General features: G+C 36.7%; 1 protein-coding gene across 2 annotated transcripts in view; it reads left to right on the top strand.

The window, feature by feature from the left end:
* The window catches only part of EMCN (endomucin), a 102,663-nt gene that overhangs the window by 71,872 nt on the left and 5,173 nt on the right, over window positions 1-25,618 (top strand). For both annotated transcript variants that reach the window (XM_080797284.1, XM_080797285.1), the window contains 6 exons: window positions 1,167-1,259; window positions 1,717-1,770; window positions 3,420-3,515; window positions 6,629-6,653; window positions 8,033-8,094; window positions 13,469-13,542. In XM_080797284.1, the coding sequence (XP_080653410.1) occupies window positions 1,167-1,259; window positions 1,717-1,770; window positions 3,420-3,515; window positions 6,629-6,653; window positions 8,033-8,094; window positions 13,469-13,503 (365 nt within the window). In that variant the 3' untranslated portion in view covers window positions 13,504-13,542. The remainder of the gene's footprint in view (window positions 1-1,166; window positions 1,260-1,716; window positions 1,771-3,419; window positions 3,516-6,628; window positions 6,654-8,032; window positions 8,095-13,468; window positions 13,543-25,618) is intronic.

Below are 25,618 nucleotides of genomic sequence, written 5' to 3'. Positions count from 1 at the left end.
CAGGGCGTGCTGGGCTGTGGGTGGCAAAAAGGGAAAGATCCAAGGCAGTCATAGGCAATATCAATTTCTCTGGTGCAATTATACACGTCCTCAGTACTCCTCAGGGGGCCGTAATTGTAAGAAATGCCTCTTGCTTCAGCCAAGCAGCCAGCTCCATTTCACTGCACACCCACCGCTGTTAGAGCCCCATGTGGAGTGTGGTGGCAGTTACGGCCTTCACACTGAAGGGACTTCAACATCAGTGGTGAGAAAAGGCCAACAGGTGTGATCAAAGGAAATTACTTGAAACTACATTCTTTGAAAAATAATTCTTTTTCAAAATCATTCTAAATACAAACAGTGCTTCATCCCAAATTCACAAGAACAGATACTACAAACTTATAAAGCATCTACATATTGGTATTTCTTTGCAACTTGTTGAGATTCGTAGATGTTGAATAATGCACTTTTATTTAGAACTTTTGTTTCAGTCCTTCTGATGAAAGGTGGCAGATGTTGAATTAAACAAATTAATAATAATAATAATAATGATAAACTTCAAATTAACAATTTCTTTGGAAGAAAAGAACATGAAACAGTGGTGAAAATGCAAGCAAACTGCAGTTATTCTAGAAAAGGCACATAAATGTAAAGAACCACTGAGTTTTAAAGGTGAATATGAATCATTCTTCCTTGCTGTCTTCCTCAATCCTTTTAACCAAAGCTTCAGTGGCAATCTTTTATTCAATCACCAAGAAACAGGATAAAATCTGAAGTCTTGTGCATTTATGTCTATTTTAAGTACGTGTGTTGGAAAAAAAAAAATCTCTATCCCCCAAAGTTGTAATATCTGAAATGTGACTACTACTTCTGAATAGATTTGCATCCCACAAGAATTTCATGCAGCGGGTTATACGGACTGCAGCCTAGGATAAGAGATTACTCCAGCTTTCTTGGCCAATCCTTAAAGATGTGATACTGATACCCAGATTTTGTGATCCCAATTTTAATCATTTTTACAGGAGGAATAGAGGAACTTATTATTTAATGTATGATTGTGTGTATCCTATGATTCCACAATAAACAGTTTTCACAGGTCCTCAGAAATCCAAACTGTAAAATCTGCAAAGAAATTCAGTAAGAAGAATTAAAACCCTTATCTGACTGGATTTGTGATTTCCCTACAGGTAGCTCTCTACCTCCAGAGGGGTCAACTTCTCATACCAGTACATCACCCTCAGTCTCAGTAACAATGCCTGGAAACAACTCCCAGTTTCAAGGTATGACTTCTGTGTGCATGAGTGGACATATGTTTTCCTTGATCCCTTCTCACCAAGAAAACCTTATGAATCTTTTTTTAACAGCTTTATCGAGGTATCATTGAAATACAAAACAAAACTGCATATCCATGGTAAAGCACGGACACAAGGAAACTTTGAAAATGATAGACATGTCTATTACCTTGATTGTGGTGATAGTTTCACAGGTATAGGCATTTGTCCAAACTCATGAGATTGTATACATTAACTCCCTACCAATCTTGATTTACAAAACAGAGTTCTTTCAGAATGAGGGTTTTTTGTTTTGTTTTGTTTTGATTTGATTTGTTTCCACTTGAAAACATCATACCTAGATATCACAGAGGCTTAGTTAAATGGGGTGGTTGGGGGGCGGATTGTGAGGATTGGCATACATTAACCAAAGGTGACCTATTGTTTTTCTTTTTTAAAATAATAGGTACTGAAGATGCAAAAAATGCAAGCTCTTCTTCAGCCAACCCCTCTTACTCCAGTGCGTAAAAGACGTTTCCTCATTTGTGGCAACAAATATTCAAAATGTTTTAATGTGGCTGGTAACAGAGAGGATTCGATTATAGACAGTCTTTTGTCAACTTTGCTGAACCTGCAATTTCACTATAATCCTACCTAATTACTGCCTGTTTTGAGAACTTCCTGCTGTTGGGTCTGGTTTTAATGAGCACACCTTTGGGGATTTTTTCTTACCTCAGTGTTAAGCGATTACCACCAAGGGTCTAGGTGAATGGATGACACTCGTCTCAGATAAGCCAAAGTGCATAGGCAGAGAGCTCCATAAAGATAAATTGTTCACCTTCACAGAACTTTACCTTGTGTTAAAAATGGCCTTTAAAGAAATGCTCCATTTTAGCCAGAACATAAATATATCATGTAACATATGTGTGTATTCTAGGACTAAATAGAAAAAAAATCTACTCATTCCCCTAGAAATTAAGAACAAGATGAATGTATATGAAGCCGATGACAAAAGATGATCTAGATTTAAGTAAAGCCATCCCATTCAATAAGTCACCACTGCATTTATCGACCTGCTAATTCACAGCATCTTCATTTTTGGAGGCACTCATGATCTCACTCAAGGTCTAATATGAAGCAAATATTTAACTATAAATTTGGAAGTGAAAGCCATACTCAGCTTAACTATCACTATCACTACAGGCTCTGCATCTCTGGTTATATGACTATGACAGCTCTGTCTTTTCATCACCGTTGTTTTAACCTGGGCAATGACTGTCACAAAAGAAGACAGATGCTAAAAGCCAAACCAAAACAGCAAGACCCTCTTCTGAATAAAAACTGACCCCAATATACTGTCACAACACCACTCCCTTAAATGTGTGTGCACATACACACGTACATCATTCTTGAACCATGTGCTCATTTTTAGAAATCATACCCACCCTGATATGCACGTATGTCCATTTATGCTGTTTTATGCCTTTTCTAGTTCTAAGATATTATTATGGAAAGATAAGCCATAAGTGCACTGGCAGAGAGCTCCATAAAAATGAACGGTTCACCTTCACAGAACCTTACCTTATGTTAAAAATGGGCTTTAAAGAAATGCTCCATTTTAGCCAAAACATATATATCATATACCATGTATGTGTATTCTACGACTGAATAGAAAAAATCCACTCATTTCCCAAGAAATTAAGAATTTCTGAGTTTTTTAGGAAGCCAACATCACACACAGCTAGAGCAGGTCCAGTACATGATAGATGATAGATAAACAGATTGATTGATAGATTGATTCTGGTAACTGTATTATAAAGTAGTAAAGAATATAATGTGTGAATGTGGATCTGTAGTCTAGAGGACATCTTCTGCTTCTCCAGTCTTCCATCTCCTCACTTCTCCAGTCTCTAAGAATGTGAGGAAACCAGCTCCCTTACGTTTGGAACTTTATTTCAAAAGGCTTCAAGACTGACATCAAGTGGATACATCAGAAATGACAACTAGAGGAAAACCTTTGAATCAGATACATCTTCTTTGCTGAAAATATAGTATGTTTAGTAGAGTGATGTTTAAAGAAGGAAAGATGCATGCCTGCTTTTGTTCTGTAAATTCTTTACTGTTAAATTCAGTAGCCACTCTAATTGCCAATGTCTTCAATACTTTTAGGTATTATTTTGCCAGTGGTGATTGCTTTGATTGTAGTGACACTTTCTGCATTTGTTCTTGTGGGTTTGTATCGAATGTGCTGGAAGACAGACCCAGGTAGGTAACAGGGTTTTGTTTCATTTTGTTTTTTCAAAGGCGAATGTAAGTTCAGTCTAAACTTGAATTTAAACTCTTAAGGGGAGAGAAGGATTACAGAAAGAAATAAAATGCCCTATTGCTTGATCACAGAAATAGAGGGGAAGGGACAGAGAAATCCATTGAATGCTGATGAATGGATTGATGAGGATTCCGTGCTGGTGGCAGATATTATCAGATATGGACAGATTCTTTTTAATGAAAGAACCCCTGTTTCGTGAGTAACCAGGGGATTATGGTAGTCAACGGAGGCATAAAACGACATACCTTATCTGTAGTGAAGAATTTTTCCACTTCCATGTGACAGAGAATAGAGGTAAGCATTGCTAAGAATTTAGGTGAGGGGCCCACAATCTCATGAAGGGCATTCTGTGACGTGGGCCGTCCTGGGGGGCCAGAGCTTCCTTCCAGGGAAGGTTGTTCCGTGACTGAGTGTTCTGCTGATTAACTCAGCTTCTCAGAATTAAACATGATTGCGATTTTTAGTGGGTTTTAAGCTTGACAATTCTTTCTTATCCTCCTTAATCTCTCCCATGGCATTTAAAGTCTTTCCTCACTTCTTTAAAAGTCTTTCCTTCTCTTCTTTACTGCTGCTCTCAACTATAGAGAACAAACGGAGAGACGCTGGAGGGGAGGTGGGTGAAACACGTGTGGGGATTAAGGAGAGCATGTGTGAGGAACATCGGGTGATGTACGAAGTGATGAATCTCTAAATTCTCCTGAAACCAAATGTATTTTTTTAATATTTATTTATTTGAGAAAGAGAGAGCATGAGTTGAAAGGGCAGAGGGAAAGGGAGAGAGAATCTCAAGCAGACTCCATACTGAGCGAGGAGCCTATCACCGGACTCATTCTCACCATCCCAATGTCATGACCTGAGCTGAAACCAAGAGTCAGACGCTTAACACGTGCATCATGCAGGCATCCCAAAATTGATTATTTTTATAAGATATGCAAGCTATGCTATTCTTTACCCCATAGAGAGGGTGTCCCCTGGGCATTAAGGGATGCTGTTCCTGCAGCCAGTCTCCGCCATGCACCACACGGAGAGTTCAGGGAACAAGTGTGACAACACAAGGCAAAGTTAACACACAAAAAAACAGTAGTGTTCATTTTAGCTCTTATTGGAAAATGAGCAGAAAACAAATAAATGCCTTTCCTTTTGGGAGTTAGTGAATAAACTTCTTAATAATGTCTGAAATATGTTTCCTTAGTCTATTTCCAGAGGGGAAATAGCAATTTTATAAATCAGTTTAATTTCTCTGAGTTTCTAAACCACCAGTCCTAGCTTTTATGGGAAATTGACCATCCAAGTTGAAGCCTGTGGGTGTTGAGTATGTAGGATAGGTAAAAAATTAATGTGCTAAATCCATTTGTAAAAATACCCTACACTGAAAGACTGCTTTGCATAAGAAGATTTGCAAATAAGTTATTTGAAAAGTTGACATTTTCTAATGAAGAAGATGAATTGGGTGAATTGGATCATTCAGGGAAAATAAGTGTAAAATTCCTACAGCTATGGAGAGTTATTGTGGAGGCATATAATACTTTATAACAAAGTTCAGCAATTGTACAATTAGTCAAATCTATTTGGTTATTGTTAACTTTGTTTTCCAAACAGAAGTTTCACAGCATTGTTATTAAATTAGCACCATTAAACACCTACAGTTAATCTCTCTTGAAGTATGTGGGTGAGACTTCATCAAATTCAGAAAATTTGTAAACCCTCTCTGCTCTGTGGAAGACAACATGAATCAGAGATTTCGGTATGAAATTAAGCTTATCTAGATAATGTTGACAGCAGTGTGAGCTTTAACCCAAGGAAGAACAACCTATATGCAGAAGGTAATCTTTTGGTATGCATCTATCTGCTAATGAAACTGCATTACACTATTCCGAGGAAAAGTATTAAAACAGGCACACAAAAAAGTATCAACTCATCCTGAAATAGGGTTATGAGCATCACAAGTGATATCATACATAACTCTTAAAATAGGAATAAAAAAATGCTGTTAAAATCCTACTGATGGTGGGAAGACAAAGTTAGATCAAGTTAAAGAATAGCATATGGTGCCATGAGTTGAATCCTAGGGATTAAGAGTCATGATGGCATATCTTAGCCAAGGTGACAGAAATAGAAGTAGCCAAAATATCAGTGGAAATCAAACTCTTTGTAAAACAATGATGGTCACCGCCAGGAGAATTGTATTTAAAGGGCACATCCCAAAGACAAGGACTACATTAGAGGTGAAAGGAAATCCAAGAGACAAAAGCTGAGTACCTATGAAAGAAAACCACAAAAAACTGGGAGCAAAATGGGGGGACCCTAAGCAATTACATTAGTTTGCTTAAGGCATCACAGATTAATGATGCAGGGTTTGACCACCAACAAATCCTCCCTAACATCCAAGGCTTTGTGCAGAATGAATCATTCCGAATTCTCACTCTACACCCCAAATGTCTTCTGTCATACCCTGGTGGAGCAGCCCAGCAAAACAAAAAAAAAAAGATTAGTTACAGTTAGTAGCCTCGGTGACATTTTGCAGAGCACTTTTGAGAGGCCAAATCAGTGGGCTCCAGATGCAATTAGAAGCAAAGTCTACATTGTTGTTCACCACAAATACAGTGATTTGTGCCTCCAGAAAGAGCAGTGTATGAAAGAGAGCCAAAAATTCAATACTCTGGTATAAAAAGGTAATGCGATACTTTGAGGAAAAATTTTTTTCAGAGATACTGAAATTAACTGAGACATTTTCTAGTGTCTGTGGGATGTGTGATAATGGATAGTAGTTTCACATAACAATATGAAACTATAAGATTGAAATTAGTCCAGAACTAAATTCAGTGGAGTTGGCCTACTTAGGACTATCCCAGGAATGTATCAGCCGTACCTGAGGAATAATAGGAACCGTATCTGAGAAAAAGACTAGTGGAGCTGGAGGGGAGACAAAAAAGTTACAAAATGGCATTATAAACATCTCTGCACAGAAAGTAGCAGAGGACTTGGGGTTGTTTTTGTTTGTTTTTGTAGTCAAGCTCCTCACAGATCTAATAACTGTTCTTTCCTTCCCTAGGCACACCGGAAAATGGAAATGACCAGTAAGTAGCAACATCATTTTTTTTTCCCCAGAAGCTCTGACCCTGCCTTTTATATAAGGAAAAAAAAAATTAATCTTCTACTTACACTTTTTGGTTTATTTTTTAAATAATTTGTGTAAAAAGCCCAAGAAACAAGGTTTGGCTCTTTGTCAGAACTCTCTGAATCAACAGAGAAATTCCAACAACTAAAAAGAGACATTGTTCTTAATCTTGGATAAGGTAGTAAAATGGGAAATCAAAAGCTAAAATGCAGGGACGCCTGCCTGGGTGGCTCAGTCCGTTAAGCATCTGACTCTTGATTTCAGCTCAGGTCATGATCTTAATGTTGAGAGATCAAGCCCTGTGGGCTCCACGCTCAACAGGGAGTCTGCTTGGGGTTCTCTCTCCCCATCTTTCTCTGCCCCTCCCCCCACTTGTGCTCCCTCTCTCTTTCTCTAAAATAAATAAATAAAAATAAAAATAAAGATGAAATGCAAAGATAGAAGAATAAATATAAGTAACTATAAGGAAAAATCTCATAGAAAACATACCTAGAGTTTAAAAAGAGCTTTTCCAGTTAAATTTTCAGTATGTTTATCACAGAGGATAACCATGACTGCACCTTGAGATAGCTCCGAGTGGCTTTATCTTAGCAGTAGATTGTTATTCTATTTTGAGTTTATCAAAACAAAAAAAAGCAGTTGTCACCAATCCAGCCAGTTGTTACAGTCAAGGTTCTATAAAGAAATAAATTATTTTAATGTGAAAAACAAGTTTTGTAGTTAAAACTTCTTTGTTGACCCAAATTTGCAGCCTGCCTTCACATAGTCATTTTTGTATGTTCATCAAATAGTGGACTTTAAAAATAATATCCTTAGGTCACCTATCCTTCTTATTTATTCGAAATGGTGTCTCTTGAGATGTCCAAGAAACTAATCTGGGTTTAAAACTGTTTGGAATGTGGGAAAGGATAGGTGGGAACTCTTGGTCAGAATAGACACTTTACTGCAGTAGCCACAACTTCATGAAAAGAGCTCCCCAGACCTCGGCATGGGCCCAAAAGGCTGGGAAACACCCCTATGTCTTTCCTTTCATAATACAGGACTGGAGACCTGTGCAATATGGACCTTGTGAGCAATGTTTCACATGACCCAGTTTTGTGTTTGATTTACCTATCATTGCTTAACAGTATGACAGAGACTTATTGGCTTGATTCTAGAAGTAGAAAGTGCTATAAAGGTATATGCATGTCTGTATGTAAAAAGACACAGGTTTGAAATACATAAAAAATATATATTCTTGCATATCTTCTTCATTCTGTTTATATCATGTATATTTTCTTTCACAGACATGCAATGTTAATTACTGTGGTGTTGACTTATATTTTCTGTTCCAAATAGACCTCAGTCCGACAAAGAGAGTGTGAAGCTTCTCACTGTTAAGACGATTTCTCATGAGTCTGGTAAGCTCCCAGATTGCTGATTAGCTGCAAATGGTTATTTCAAAATCTATCTTGGATTTTGTTCAGGTGAAACACGACCAAAAAGCATAATTTCTTAAGAAATAGACAATAAGTAACTCCCCACAAAGCAAAATTCTCCCATACGGAAATGATGGGTCCTAGAAATATCGTTTTTAGTAAGATCATTGGACTATTGTACTTTAAGAGGTTGCTTTTTATAATATATATGAATATGTTCCAAAGAAAGGGTGGTGACTCAACAGATTTTCTACTCTGTGGTAGTAGCACAAAGAACTTTAATGTACCACATGGTTTTTATTATTGCTGTAGCTTTGTTTCATTTTTGGTAATGACTATGTATAGTCAGCTGGAACCCGGATTCATCACGTAAAATAAAATCCTACTTTGTATAATTTTATATAATTTTAATTGAGCTTCCCAATGAGGAGAAAATACAGTCTCCTGTTGAAAAAATTTATATTTGTTTTTCCCAATTTCCTACATTTTTAAATTAGATTTGTAATGTATAAATTTTCAAAATATAGGCGTGATTTGTATTAATTATATTTGCATCAAGAATAACGAAAAATGAGGTGCTAAGTAGTTTTAAACATGAAAAAGCATAGATTTTTTTTCTTGTTTTGAGTAGACCATAGATTTAAAACCTCAACATTATAAAACAGATATATAAAAAATAATTATTCTCTCTACAAAACAATCCATGTGGATCTAATTTAAATAGCAAGTTACATGAATATATTCACAATATTCCACTCGCCATTTCACCTATACAAAATAGTGAAAGAATACAGATACTTGGTCCAGTGAAAGTTATGGAATAACAAACTCCATTGTATAAATGTAGCAAAAACAATTTTGTCAAACAAAAAGCAATCAATATTGTCCCAGTTCAAGAGCAAGATACCAACAGTTGAATATGGTCCCAACTTTAGGTGGAAAATTCTAACGAGAATAAACTACAACATGCAGACAGAGAAGCCTTAAAATTTGAGGGTGCCTGGAATCTGCAGACATGCTCAGACTCCCCTCATGGGAGTCAATTTCTCTTATGAGAAACATTCTTCATTCTTATGTCTCCTCTACACTTTCTATGCACACATTTCTTTTAGTCCCACGCAGTTCTTTTAGAGGTAACTATCTAAATGGGCAAAGGAGTAAAATTCATTTATAAGATAATTGGAAATCACTTACAGGTTTCTCCTGGTTATTCACCAGTCTTGACTAAGTTGCCAAGCCTATTTTACCAGGTCAGGGAAGAGCAGCCTACACTTGAACTAATCCTAAGTAAGGATCCTGAATGTGACCACCCCATTTCCCAAGAAAAGCTCTCAGAATCTGCCTATAGCTTGCAAGAAAGCATAACAATAATTTCGCATGCTGTCCTTATTTCCGTGGGGATTTAGCAAAACACATTGCAGCCTCAGGGCTCTCCAAGCTATGGGAGACCCCGGCTCCATCTAAGAGGCCCTGACTATCCTTGTCCGGGGAGGCCTGGCATTAGGGCCACCTGTCCTACCTCCCAATTCTACCAGGGAAATGACAACGGACACCAGAATTGAGGATTGAGGGTGGGGAAATTCCAGAGAACCTTGTTTTTTGGTTGCAAATTTAATATCTGAGTCTTCTTTAAGGCCCAGGGAAAATTCGACATAAACTGGTTTCTCCCATGCCCATAATCACTGCAGTAACAAGTGAATAGTGTATGGGGGGATAGTTAAGAAGACCCTTAGTTCTCCAAGATTCCTTTTCCTCATAAGTAAATTTTCAGGTCACAGGTCTAAGGAGGAAACATCATCACAGGAATAATAAAATCTACTCTCTGGTCTTTTTGTTTCTGCCAATCTTAGTTTAGGAATCATACCTCTTTTAATGAAATAACCTCTCAATGGTCAACCTACCTGATTAACATGGAAGATATTTGGTGATAGGCAAAACTGAAATTGCTCATTCAGAGTCAGTTTCAATAGCCTAGAATTGATAATCTAAAACATAACAATCTCCAAATGCTGTTTATACTACAATTTTTACTAAAGTCTGCTTCCTGAAACACTCATCGACAAATCTCTGCTCACTTCCTTCTAAATGTATTCAAATATGCTTTTTTAAAAAAATATTTTATTTATTTATTCGGCAGACAGAGATCACAAGTAGGCAGAGAAGCAGGCAGAGAGAGAGAGAGGAGGAAGCAGGCTCTCCGCTGAGCAGAGAGCCCTATGCGGGGCTCGATCCCAGGATCCTGGGATCATGACCTGAGCCGAAGGCAGAGGCTTTAACCCACTGAGCCACCCAGGCGCCCCCAAATATGCTTTTTTAATAAAACTATGCTCACTACACTCAACAGAAGTTACGTTGTTATAATTATTTTACCTAAACATCTTTTGCGTGACCGTGACATTTTTCCTAAAATATAACTAGAATAAAATCTGAAATGAGAAGTTTGATATAAATTCAGGCTTAGCTCAATTTTCCACTATCTCCTATATAAAAATTTTTTAAAATGTACAAAAGAATGTGATAGAATAAATATCTGACTACCCAGGACTCCGAATTGATGATTGTTACATTTTATGTTATTTGCTTGTGGCCTAAGAAATGAAATGTTAATGTGCCTCAGTGGTAACAAAATGAAATTTGAGCTTCAGTGGCCAAAAGAACTCATTGGCTTGCTCAGTACTTTAATTTATAAGCTCTGGTTTTGTATCTCAGAATAAATTATGCCATTTTGGAGGTTAATAAATCATGTTTCTAAGGAAACAGTGCTCTGCAGAAACCCACCTTCAGTGGAAATGCCAGTGGATGCTAAAGTATCTGGGTTTCCAGAAGCCTCCAAGAACCATGATTGTTGTTCAGGTCATTTTTTCCTAGTAAGACAGTTCCTTACTCCAAAGCCTCCTCTAAAGAGGCCATGGTATTTATCCATCAACATTTCTTGCTTTCTTCTAGTATATTCTTTTTAAGCGGGTTCTGCTGCTAAAAATGTAACCCATAAATGTTTAAAATCTGATTATTTGATTTTTTTAATGTGAAAGAAAACATTTGCTAGAGTATAATAGGAATCTGCTTTCAGAAACAAATAAGCACCAAACATGGCAGATCAAGGAGTCCTTTATGAGAACATACAAGATCCCACTCAAGTATAGTAAGAAATCTTGCTCAGTTAAACATCATCATGATCGACGCCAAAATGTACACGCAACAAGGATGCATTTTAAATATGACTCCTACTTACGCATATCTCAGAAAGTGAATACACATGGTCTTATTTTTAATATCAAAAACTTTAAGAATTATGAAGAAAAATTGCTCAAATTAATGAAAGAATATCTGACTTCACAGAAGAAACAAAGCATAATATCTTTGAATTTAGTTTTAAAGCACTACTTGATTTTGAACAATTTGGAAGAAGAAAAAGATCTGAATTCATTATAATATTCCTCTACTTCGAAAACTGGTTAAGTTCGTCTTATCTAAGATGAAGTTCAAACACTCTAGTATGTCTGCAAAGGCCTTTTGTGATGCACCAAGACTTCTCTTGCTCAGTCTGTGAACCACTTCCTCATATTCTCCAGACACCATGCATCTCCTGCCCACATCTTTCTTGCTGAATTCAAGCTCTCTTGAAGGAGAAAATGGTCCCTTGGTCCCTTTTGTCACCCCTTCTCTTCCACTACTTCACCATTATGGTAATTACACATTATTAGTATATTACTAGGAAGCCAATACTAATTAGTATGTTATGGTAATTATTAAATGTACAGTCACTGTTTTGCTTATTTATTTTTACAAACAAAAAAAGAAATGTGAAGTGTGAAGATGAGCAAAAAGATCAAAAGATTTAGAAAGTCATTCACAGATTCAGCTTTAGTCTTCCCAGCTCTTCAATGTTTGGCCATTCCCTTCATTTCCACCAAAGCTTCCTTGATTGTCCTTGGTGTATGTAGTCTTTCCCACTTCTGAACTTATTTTTTCATTTGTCAAATCACCATGTATCATTGCCTTGTAATATCTCTTCATGGCTTACACTGCCATTTTAATATTAGACCACATTATGCATAACAGAGAATAGGGAGAACTAGAGAATAGAAAAGACTTAAAAATTATGCATGAAATCCAACACAATGCAATCACTATTGGCATTGGTGTATTTCTTTCTAGTTGTTTTTTTTTTTTCTAGGTAGGTGTTTCATTCACTTTTACCATAGACATCATTATTATAACTTATTGGATTCACATTGTGATTGAATCTTTCTCATATTTTCTATTACCAATTAGGCAGCACTTAGAAGGAGATATTAAGAATTGGATTGATTTTCATATAATTTGCTTTAGATGACCCTGACAAACAGTAGGCATTCAATAAATGTTTATTTTTTTCACTTCTCATTCCTGCCCTTCATAGCCATGGATTGCAGGAAGTGGTGTGCTTTCTGCAAAATAATGATATGAGCAAAGAGTTGTTCTGGAAGGTGGCTGGGAGGGCTGTCACTCTGTGACTGGCATCTCTCAGAGCACAACACCTAAGGGGTTCTTAAGGGCGTCCCAAGTTTTTTCTCCATATCGGTCTCTGGCACTGTTATCACCGCGATAGTGCTGGTGACAGGTAACATCAACAGAGTTCCCAGAAACAGGTTTCTAAGTGACAGATAAAAGCTGGAGCAAGACAACAACATTTATTCCCAAAGCCAGAAACTTTGACCCATACTGGTTTTGTATAGTATGACTGATGTTTATAGTTGAATCCACCTGAAAGACACAGGTAGTGTGAATGTGTTGGTCATGGATTCAGGGGTGTAGAAAAACACTTGGCATCTTCACCTTCCCATCAGCCTGGGTCAATATTTATATTGGCTGATGGAATAACATGTTATTTTGAGTAATATGCCCTGTGCTGCTCTGTATATCACCAAAGTGTTTATGTGGGCCTCTAAATTCATTTTTACAATACTCACTCAATTATTTAAACAGAGGAACCATTCTAATGGCTTCTTGATAAAATGGCACTTTAAACATATAACACAGTTTTGCTTAGGCTCAGGGAAGAAACAAAAATCTATACCTCATTCCCTAGGGTGTCTCTCTTGTTAACTCACACCCCACCCCCCAACTCCCAGGGAGTTAGTTAGCATTGCTCCTTTAAGGATAATGTTGATGGTGGAAAAAAGCTCATAAATCTTGCTGAACAGTTTCCAAGCAGCACCAAGAGAAAAGTTGTGACTCTAATGACATCCTTGAAGGAAAATTGGACTTTCCTGGAAAATGAAAAAAAAAAAAAAAAAAAACAAGCCAATAAACTTTATTTTCATCCTTATTCACTCTCTGAGCTCATAGATCAAAACACATCTTCTTTTTGTAGGTGAGCACTCTGCACAAGGAAAATCCAAGAACTGACAGCTTGACGAATCCTCCCCACACCTGGGCAATAAATATGTAAGTTTTTTTTTTTTTTTTATTCACTGAGATGCTTATTCGTATCTGCTTCGTTAGAATGCTGCAACTTAGATTATTTCAAAAGACTTTTACAAGCTGAAAAGTTAATTTGTGTCAGTGAAACCATCCTTGTCTATTTGTCTAAAAACAAACTCTAAGAAGCCTTGCCAGAGGAGTGCATATATTGGGGGCTGTAGAAGATTCCTCCAGTTGTCTTGCCCATCTCAGAAATGACACAGTTCACTCGGCCTGTTGGTAATGTTTTCATATAAAAGCAATTTGCCTTTACCTCGGTCGGTATATGCATGCTAACAGTAGTGGCTAGACAGGGTTCTATAGCTAACAGAGGATCCAGAATGAGAATGCTTACAAATTTTCAGTTCATTGCAGGAAAAAGATATGACACAGCAGCTGCACAAGTAAAGATATGCAACACAGCCAAAGGCTGGTTCAGGGCAAGGGTTTCTGAGAAGGCAGGGGGGAGGCCCATCTGTCCTCACACTGTAAAGACTATGCCAGGATATACTTTCTCTGTGGATGCAGGAACCGTGGATGTGTACACAAGACACGTCAAACAAGGTGATCCAAAAAGGTAGTCTCAGCTGGGGTTTCTTATACCCAGCTGGTCACAAGGGCATATTGTTGCTGTATAACTAGCTGAGGGACAGAGTCCACCAGTGTCTCTATGAGAACAGATGCAAATGAACAATCTCATTATAGCAATTGTGCATCAATAAATAATTGAAATCTTCTGAAACTATGGTTATGAACAACACTGTTACTCTGCGTGTCCTCTGCTTTGTCCAGGAGTTAGTGCAATGCAGATGCACTTCTTATTTCAGTAAAATGTCTCAGGCCAAGTTCTTGCATTGTGGAATTAACCCTCTCAGGTTAGCATGAGATTGTCTTTTTCTTTCCTAGAACTGGGTAAAGAGGTCTTCTTCTGATATCAACTTAGTTTTCACAAGAAGCATTGATTAAGTTCCCTCACAATTAGTGTTTGTTGCTTTTTAGAACCTTCAGAAGAATTTATCCTTTGGTAACTAAGAGTAAAAAAGCAAAATACCAAATAAATATGTATATGCCCAGAAATGACCTGACCACTATGGTAGCCACTTTGGGTAGTGTCCAGAGGGAGGACCATTATTGTTGTGTTCACTCCCCATGCTTACTATCCAGCCACTAACACAGGACAGTTACAGACACAGAGAGAGTGCTTGCTGAGTAAATGATGCCTGCCAATGTTTCTCTGGCCAATAGCAGGAGGTAGAGACAAAGCATCACCATCCAGATGTGAGTACCAGTATCACAATCCTATCTCTTTCTAGCCACCAAAGTGGATTAGAAAAAGAGGAATCAGAGTCTGCCTATCCTTTTGCATTGGGCAATTTAAGATGCAGAGTTTGAGAAGTTGAGAAATTTAAGTTTGTTGAAATAGGTGGTCCAAGCCTACCTAGGGCATGGAAAGCTTCCTTGCATACCCACTATGGTTTCTTGGCAACCTTGTGGCTAGTAAAAAGATGCTTTCTAAATTATCAAAATGCTTAACTCTTTGTGACTAATCATCCAATTTAGAGGAAGACAAAGTCTTCTTTCTAGTCAGAAAGAAAAACTATACAGAGATAAGGAATATTGGTGACCCAAACAAGCATGACAAAATAAATTATTGTCCAGTTCCCATTCCTTTCCAATGTTTTGTAATTTAAAAAAATTGCCTAACCTTTAATTCTATATCTTTCAATTTGGAGAAATAAGTAGCTTTTGTTGCTCTTCTATGTAATTTTGGAATTATGTAACAATGTTCTGAAGAATAAAGATCAGAAAGCAAAGAGAACAAGTTTGACATGTCAATCCTACAATGCATCTTACTTTTTTTCAGTATGTTTCTCTTGGCAATCATCGTACTTTTAATGTAGTAGCCAGTGAGAAAGACTTTCTAGGTTATTAATGAGAAATCAGGTTTCAACTCAGAGATTCAGAATAAATAGGAATATAGTCATCAGAACTAGGAGATTTGGGAATAAAAGTTGAGAAGTCTGGATCTGTATGCAACAGCAAACACTGATATGGAAAGTTCACAGTGTTAAAAATTTTCACCTCAAAATCCAATTCCAGAATAGTTTAATGCTCAGTGCTTCATATACTGATCCTCTATTTTGTGCAGAGCATTATATTTAATGTGATTTGGCAAGATAGACAAGACTTCCAAAATATTTATAATCTATGATCCTTGCCCTCTGCAAAGCTTTGCCTAGTGGGAACATGAAATCACATTTAAGAAATAAGATAATAATAATTTAAAAAAAATTAAAAGCTATGTGAGCATGATTGATACTGATTCATCAGTTCAAACAGGTTCTAAAATCTCTGAGACTTTTATATCAACAATAGGAAGATTAATAATGGTTTCAAAAATGTTATCCTTTCACTGCAGATGCACTGCTCTACTTAGGGATCATAACTTTTTAAGAATAAGAAAAGGATTATTTTAGCCTAAACTTTGCCCGTATAATTCACTTTGGTCCCAACTACTAGCTGGTACCACCTTCAAAATAGCTATTAATGCAAAAATAATTTGTGTTGTTTTGGAGACCACCAGAATCAAAGATTAGAAATATATTAGTGATATGCATGTCCATGTATACATAGATATATTTCTATATATAGGAGATATATATATATATATATATCCTCATTTATAGTGCAAATGTACTGTTATTTTCTTCTGAGATTAATTCTTTTATGAAAAGGAGTGGTAAGGATAACATAGCTAAAGGAATTCATTTGCTATCACAAAGAACTTACACTAAGGCCAGACTTTCTATGCAAAAATGTGGAGCAGTCAAACTACATTCTTTTTTTTTCCCTGATGCCAATAAATGAATAAATTGGTCCATAATGATCGTGGAACTGGGGACATTAGCTAATAGTGTCTATATGTGGGAAGATGTATAAAGAACTAAATATTTAAAAAGAGAGTAAAAGAAAAATTATGTGTATGTTATTAAATAACTGATTAAAAATTTTTAAAACATAAACAACATAAGGAAATTCAATGGAAATGATAGGAATTCGATCACACCATGACTTAAAACATTCAAACAAAAAGAAATTATCATAAAGAAAATTATGAAACAAAAAAAACAGGGGCGCCGGGTGGCTCAGTGGGTTTAACCTCTGCCTTCGGCTCAGGTCATGATCTCAGGGTCCTGGGATTGAATCCCATGTTGGGCTCTCTGCTCAGCAGGGAACCTCTTTCCCCCTCCCTCTGCCTGCCTCTGCCTACTTGTGATCTCTCTCTCTGTCAAATAAATAAAAATAAAATCTTTAAAAAAACAAACTGGGAAAATGTTTGCTATAAATATGAGACCAGTTAACTAATATCTTAAATATACCATATACCAAAGACATTTATACAGATTAGGAAGTAGAAAAATGAGCAAAGGCCAAGAACAAGCAATTCATGGAGAAAGAAATAGAAATGGTAATATGAAATTATGAAAGAGTTACTATAATCATGAAAAAAATGTGAATTAAGGCCAAAAAATTATAACCTTCAATTTACTTAAACTTTTTTCCTTAATTTTTAAAAGTCATACTGGTGAAGCAAATAATATCATATGCTGCATTTGAAAGTATAAATTAAACTTTCTGAAGAACAGTTTCTTAGTATTTTCACTAAAGGACTTAAAATATTCACAGTTGTTGCCTAGTAACTTCACTTCTAGGAAATTTTCATAAGGACATTATTTGAAATGTGATTAAAGGTTAATATACAAAGAATAGTAGTGAACATTTAGAAAGAGTTTACGTGTCTAATGGTATGGAAATTTCAAGTAAATTATGCTTCATCAAAGACATTATTTAAGTTAGCAAAAGTAATTCTCAAGACAGTTTTTTAATTACATGCAAACATGACTAAGGTATATGTTAAATGGGTGAGGGGACAATTTTAAAACTGAAGAAAGCATTCAATTGTTCCACAACAGTTTCTGTGCTATAGAAAGGAAGAGAACTAGAGTAACCTGCTTGCTCCCTCACCAGTAGGCTCTCTCTCCATTCTGTTTCAAGCCTCCTGAAAGTTAAAGTAGAAAAGGGAGCTTCAGATCAAGAACCAAGGATGTGGACAGACCAGTGGCTTATATGAAGGTCTCTTTCCACCACCTCAGCAATGTTACCCATTTTCACTTTTCTCCAAAATACAATTCACTCTACTTCTGCCATTTCTTAATGGTACCACGATGACCTAAAAACATTTTTACGAACTTTCAGAAGAGTTTAACATGTTTTTCAACTATTTTTCTTACATTTTAAGACAAAATAGTAGGGGCTATAAAGAAAACATCATGAAAAAGACCTATTTTCTCATCCTAGTTATGACCCCAAACAAAATTACTTTTAATATGTACTTCTTATGTTCAGTTAGCCAGCATATAGTACATCATTAGTTTTTGATGTAGTGTTCGATGATTCATTAGTTGCATATAACACTCAGTGCTCATCTCAACACAGGTCTAAACAGAATTCTTAATAATGCTTTGTACTGGGCTTCACATCTGTAAGGTCTTACATTTAAGACCATTTTGCTTCTTTGCTTATAAAGTGCTATCAATGTTCAAGAATCCATTATGATACTTTATTAATAAAGTGATCATTTATTCTTTTTTAAAATTATTTTTATTAACATATAATGCATTATTTGTCCCAGGGTACAAGTCTATGAATCATCAGACTTACACATTTCACAGCACTCACTATAGCCCATACCCTCCCCAATATCCATAACCCAACCACCCTATCCCTCCTGCACAACCCCTCTGCAACCCTCAGTTTGTTTTGTGAGATTAAGAGTCTCTTATCAAAATCCCATTTTGTTTCATTTTTTCCTTCCCTACCTCCCACAACCCCCACCCTGCCTCTCAAATTCCTCATATAAGAGAGATTATATGATAATTGTCTTTCTCTGATTGACTTATTTCACTCAGCACAATACCCTCTAGTTCCCTCCATGTCATTGCAAATGGCAATATTTCATTTCTTTTGATGGCTGCATAGTATTCCATCATACACACACACACACACACACACACACACACACACACATATGTGTGTGATGGAATACTATGGAATATATTTTATATATATATATATATATATATGTATGTATGTATCTCACATCTTCTTTATCAATTCCTCTGTTAATGGACATCTACATTCTTTCCATAGTTTGGCGATTGTAGACATTGCTGCTATAAACATTCAGGTGCATGTGCCCCTTCAGATCACCACATTTTATTTTTAGGGTAAATACCCAATAGTGCGATGGCTGGGTCATAAGTTAGCTCTATTTTCAACTTTCTGAGGAAGCTCCATGCTGTTTTCCAGAGTGGCTGCACCAGCTTGCATTCCCACCAACAGTGTAGGAGGGGCCCCCTTTCTCCACATCCTCGCCGACATCTGTCATTTCCTGACTTGTTAATTTTAGCCATTCTGACTGGTGTGAGGTGGTATCTCATTGTGGTTTTGATTTGGATTTCCCTGACGCCGAGTGATGTGGAGCACTTTTTCGTGTGTCTGTTGGCCATCTGGATGTCTTCTTTGCAGAAATGTCTACTTTTAGCCCAAAGTGAAGGCTGGGTAGGGAACTCATTCTGTGCTGGGTGGCTTAGATTACGGTGGCTAGGTGACTTAGCATGGGTGCTTTTGGGTCCCTTCTCTTCCCTGTACCGTGGGCCACAGAAGGACCCTCTGTGATCTGCAAAGTGGGCTGGAGTGTCACTTGTCACCTCTGATCTTGGATGGGATATCAAGGGTCCGTACCAGTAAGCCCTCCAAAGATACCATTCAGATAACCTGGGAGAATGTCATAAATTCTTCACATAATTATGACTACATGAAACTGACCCAGTATAGCGTGCATTTACCTATTTTATGGCTTTAATGACCGTTTGGTTCATGAGTACAAGTGAGTGACATGAGATTTAACAAATTTCATTAAAAAAAAAAAGAATCGTTGGCAGTGGTGGTTAGAGATACAGGTACCTCATCCAGTGCTTTTGCACCAGGAGTTGGATAAGTTGCCTATTTTTTAAGTACATGTAGACCATGAACCATATTCAGTCTTATTTTTCAGATTGTATGTTGTGGAAAATATTCCTTAGAGGTGCGAGACTTGGAAATTTTTGGAAAAAATTTTCCCCTTTCCATACTGTTTTTATTCTTGTGCTTCTTCTTCTTCTTCTTTTTTTTCCTTTTCTTTCTTTCTTTCTTTTTTTCTTTTTTTTTTTTTTTTGTGGTGGTGATGGCGGCGTTTATTTTGTTTGTTTGTTTTGCTTTTTTTTTTTTTTTTGGCATTGATAGCAAAGTGAAAATTTGTGAAACTAGCTAAAATTGTCTTCTCTTTCAAACCAGATCCATATATGGGGCCTGTTGCTTCTCTGAGGAAATGCACAATCTGAATTCTCAGACAAAAATGGGCAACTGGCAATTCTCTAACATATCCCAATTTTTATTGGAATTTTCCATGGAATGTCATTACATAGAAGCCATGTAAGGTGAAGCTTTGGTAATTTTTTACTTTTTAAATTATGGTAAATTCTAATATTCAAAACATTTTGTACTCCACATGAAAAATACTAAATTTTAGTGCTCGTATTAAAAGTATTGACTGGAGGGGTTGAAAAAAAAAATGTCTGTTCATGTCTTCTGCCCATTTCTTGATTGGATTATTTGTTCTTTGGGTGTTGAGTTTGATAAGTAATTTATAGATTTTGGATACTAACCCTTTATCTGATATGTCATTTGCAAATATCTCCTCCCATTCTGTCAGTTGTCTTTTGGTTTTGTTGACTGTTTCCTTTGTTGTGCAAAAACTTTTGATCTTGATGAAATCCCAATAGTTCATTTTTGCCCTTGCTTCCCTTGCCTTTGGTGATGTTTCTAGGAAGAAGTTGCTGTGGCTGAGGTCAAAGAGGTTGCTGCCTGTGTTCTCCTCAAGGATTTTGATGGATTCCTTTCTCACATTGAGGTCTTTCATCCATTTTGAGTCTATTTTTTGTGTGGTATAAAGAAATGGTCCAGGTTCATTTTTCTGCATGTGGCTGTCCAATTTTCCCAACACCATTTGTTGAAGAGGCTGTCTTTTTTCCACTGGACATTCTTTCCTGCTTTGTCAAAGATTAGTTGACCATAGAGTTGAGGGTCTATTTCTGGGCTCTCTATTCTGTTCCATTGATCTATGTGTCTGTTTTTGTGCCAGTACCATACTGGTCTTGATGTTTGCAGCTTTCTAATAGAGCTTAAAGTCTGGAATTGGAATGCCACCAATTTTGGCTTTCTTATTCAACATTCCTCTGGCTATTCGGGGTCTTTTCTGGTTCCATATAAATTTTAGGATTATTTGTTCCATTTCTTTGAAAAAAATTGATGGTATTTTGATAGGGATTGCATTAAATGTGTAGATTGCTTTAGATAGCATAGACTTTTTCTCAATATTTGTTCTTCCAATCCAGGATCATGGAACATTTTTCCATTTCTTTGTGTCTTCTTCAATTTCTTTCAGGAATACTTTATAGTTTTCTGAGTATAGATTCTTAGCCTCTTTGGTTATATTTATTCCTAGGTATCTTATGGTTTTGGGTGCAGTTGTAAATGGGATCAACTCCTCAATTTCTCTTTCTTCTGCTTTATTGTTGGTGTATAGAAATGCAACTGATTTCTGTGCATTGATTTTATATCCTGACACTTTACTGAATTCCTGTACAAGTTCTAACGGTTTTGGAGTGGAGTCTTTTGGGTCTTCCACATAAAGTATCATATCATCCAGAAAGAGTGGGAGTTTGACGACTTTTTTGCCGATTCAGACGCCTTTAATTTCTTTTTGTTGTCTGATTGCTGAGACTTGGACTTCTAGTACTATGTTGAATAGCAGTGGTGATAATGGACATCCCTGCCATGTTCCTGATCTTAGCAGAAAAGCTCTCAGTACTTCCCCATTGAGAATGATACTCGCTGTGGGTTTTTCATAGATGGCTTTGATGATATTGAGGAGTTACCCTCTGTCCCTACACTTTGAAGAGTTTTTTTTTTTTTCCAGGGGAATTCTTTATTTTATTAAATTTTTTATTTATTTTCAGCATAACAGTATTCATTGTTTTTTCACCACACCCAGTGCTCCATGCAATCTGTGCCCTCCCTAATACCCACCACCTAGTTCCCCCAACCTCCCACCCCCCGCCCCTTCAAAACCCTCAGGTTGTTTTTCAGAGTCCGTAGTCTCTCATGGTTCACCTCCCCTTCCAATTTCCCTCAACTCCCTTCTCCTCTCCATCTCCCCTTGTCCTCTATATTATTTGTTATGCTCCACAAATAAGTGAAACCATATGATACTTGACTCTCTCTGTTTGACTTATTTCACTCACCATAATCTCTTCCAGTCCTGTCCATGTTGCTACAAAAGTTGGGTATTTGTCCTTTCTGATGGAGGCATAATACTCCATAGTGTATATGGACCACATCTTCCTTATCCATTCATCCATCGAAGGGCATCTTGGTTCTTTCCACAGTTTGGCAATCGTGGCCATTGCTGCTATAAACATTGGGGTACAGATGGCCCTTCTTTTCACTACATCTGTATCTTTGGGGTAAATACCCAGTAGTGCAATTGCAGGGTCATAGGGAAGCTCTATTTTTAATTTCCTGAGGAATCTCCACACTGTTCTCCAAAGTGGCTGCACCAGTTTGCATTCCCACCAACAGTGTAAGAGGGTTCCCCTTTCTCCACATCCTCTCCAACACACGTTGTTTCCTGTCTTGCTAATTTTGGCCATTCTAACTGGTGTAAGGTGGTAAGAGTTTTGATCAAGAAAGGATGCTGTACTTTGTCAAATGCTTTTCAGCATCTATTGAGAGTAACATATGGTTCTTGTTCTTTCTTTTGTTAATGTATTGTGTTACATTGATTGATTTTTGGATGTTGAACAAACCTTGTAGCCCTGGAATAAATCCCACTTGGTTGTGAATAATCCTTTTAATGTATTGTTGGATCCTATTGGCTAGTATTTTGGTGAGAATTTTCGCATCTGTGTTCATCAAGGATATTGGTCTGTAATTCTCCCTTTTGATGGGGTCTTTGTCTGGTTTGGGGATCAAGGTAATTCTGCCCCATAAAATGAGTTTGGAAGTTTTCCTTCCATTTCTATTTTTTGGAACAGTTTCAGAAGAATAGGTATTAATTCTTCTGTAAATGTTTGGTAGAATTCCCTTGGGAAGCCATCTGGCCCTGGGCTCTTGGTTTTTGGGAGATTTTTGATGACTTCTTCAATATCCTTACTGGTTATAAATCTATTCAAGTTTTCTATTTCTTCCTGGTTCAGTTTTGGTAGTTTATATGTCTCTAGGGATGCATGCATTTCTTCCAGATTGTCAAATTTGTTGGCGTAGAGTTGCTTGTAGTATGTTCTCATAATTGTTTGTATTTCTTTGGTATTGGTTGTGATCTCTCCTCTTTCATTCATGATTTTATTAGTTTGGTTCCATTCTCTTTTCTTTTTGATAAGTCTGGCCAGGGGTTTGTCAATCTTATTAATTCTTTCAAGAACCAGCTCCTAGTTTTGTTGATTTGTTCTACTGTTTTTCTGGTTTCTATTTCATTGATTTCTGCTCTGATCTTTAAGATTTCTCCTCTCCTGCTAGGTTTAGGCTTTCTTTGTTGTTCTTTCTCCAGCTCCTTTAGGTGTAGGGTTAGGTTGCGTGCTTGAGACCTTTCTTGTTTCTTGAGAAAGGCTTGTATCACTATATACTTTCCTCTCAGGACCACCTTCGCTGTGTCCCAAAGACTTTGAACAGTTGTGTTTTCATTTTCATTTGTTTCCATGAATTTTTTCAATTATTCTTTAATTTCCTGGTTGACCCAGTCATTCTTTAGTAGGATGCTCTTTAGTCTCCATGTATTTGAGTTCTTTTCAACTTTCCTCTTGTGATTGAGTTCTAGCTTCAGAGCATTGTGGTCTGAAAATATACAGGGAATGATCCTAATCTTTTGGTATTGCTTGAGACCTGATTTGTGACCCAGGATGTGATCTATTCTGGAGAATGTTCCATGTGTCCTAGAGAAGAATGTGTATATTGTTGCTTTGGGATGGAATGTTCTGAATATGTCTGTGATGTCCATCTGGTCCAGTGTGTCATTTAAAGCCTTTATTTCCTTGTTAATCCTTTGCTTAGATGATCTGTCCATTTCAGTGAGGGAAGTGTTAAATTCCCCTACTGTTATTGTATTATTGTCAATGTGTTTCTTTGATTTTGTTATTAATTAGTTTATATAATTGGCTGCTCCCATGTCAGGGCATAGATATTTAAAATTGTTAGATATTCTTGTTGGACAGCCCCTTTGAGTATGATGTAGTGTCTTTTCTCATTTCTTATTATACTCTTTGGCTTGAAATCTAATTTATCTGATATGAGGATTGCCACCCCAGCTTTCTTTTGATGTCCGTTAGCATGGTAAATTGTTTTCCAACCCTTACTTTAAATTTGGAGGTGTCTTCTGGTCTAAAATGAGTTTCTTGTAGACAGCATATTGATGGGTCTTGTTTGTTTTGTCTTTTTTTTTTTAATCCATTCTGATATCCAGTGTCTTTTGATTGGGGCATTTAGCCCATTTACATTCAGGGTAACTATTGAAAGATATGAATTTAGTGCCATTGTGTTGCCTGTAAGGAGACTATTACTGTATATTGTCTCTGTTCCCTTCTGGTCTATTACTTTTAGGCTCTCTCTTTGCTTAGAGGACTCCTTTCAATATTTCTTGTAGGGCTGGTTTGGTGTTTGCAAATTCTTTTAATTTTTGTTTGTCCTGGAAGCTTTTTATCTCTCCTTCTACTTTCAGTAATAGCCTAGCTTGATATAGTATTCTTGGCTACCTATTTTCTTGTTTAGTGCTCTGAATATAGCATGCCAGTCCTTTCTGGCCTGCCAGGTCCCTGTGGATAAGTCTTCTGTCAATCTAATATTGTATTAGTAACCATTGTATGTTACAGACCTCTTTTCATGAGCTACTTTCAGGATTTTCTCTTTGTCACTAAGATTTGTAAGTTTTACTATTAGATGATGGGGTGTGGACCTATTTTTATTGATTTTGAGGGGGTTCTCTGTGCCTCCTGGATCAAAATAATAGGTAAATTCTCTATTATAATGTGCTCCAATATATCTTCTGCCCCTCTTTCTCTCTCTTTTTCTAGGATCCCAATTATTGTAATATTGTTTCATTTTATGATATCACTCATCTCTCAAATTCTCCCCTTGTGATCCAGTAGTTTTTGTCTCTCTTTTACTCAGCTTCTTTATTCTCCATCATTTGGTCTTCTATATCACTAATTCTCTCTTCTGCCTTATTTAACCTTGCAGTAAGAGCCTCCATTTTTTATTGCACCTCATTAATAGCTTTTTTGATTTCAACTTGGTTGGATTTTAGTTCTTTCATTTCTCCATGAAAGGGTTTCTCTAATAACTTCCATGCCTTTTTCAAGCCCAGCTAGCACCATGAAATCATCATTCTGAACTCTAGTTCTCACATATGATTAATGTCCATATTGATTAGGTCCCTAGCCATTGGTACTGCCTCTTGTTTTTTGTTTTGTTTTGTTTTGTTTTGTTTTGTTTTTTTGTGGTGAGTTTTTCCACCTTGTCATTTTATCCAGATAAGAATATATGAATGAGTGAGTAAAATACTAAAAGGGTGGCAAAGACCCCAGAAAAATACACGCTAACCAAATCAGAAGAGACATGAAACCGGAGGAAGAGGAAAAGAGATATATACGTGTGTGTGTGTGTGTGTGTGTGTGTGTGTGTGTATACTGGTGAATAGAACAGAGCCACCCACTTGATTTTGGATGTATTCTGGTCTCTTAGAAGAAACTACCTCCCAAAATTTTAAAGAAAGAAAAACCTATATATGTACAAAAATAAGGGTAAACACAATGAAGGGATGGAATATGCCTGTAAAGATGAAAATTTTAAAAGATTCTAAAAAAGGAATTGATAAGATAAGTTGGTTAGGAAAAGAAAAAAAAGAGGA

Source organism: Martes martes (assembly GCF_963455335.1).
Source record: "Martes martes genome assembly, chromosome: 2".
Taxonomy (NCBI): domain Eukaryota; kingdom Metazoa; phylum Chordata; class Mammalia; order Carnivora; family Mustelidae; genus Martes; species Martes martes.
Note: the sequence above shows the minus strand (reverse complement) of the source record. Positions and strands in the feature narration are given on the sequence as shown.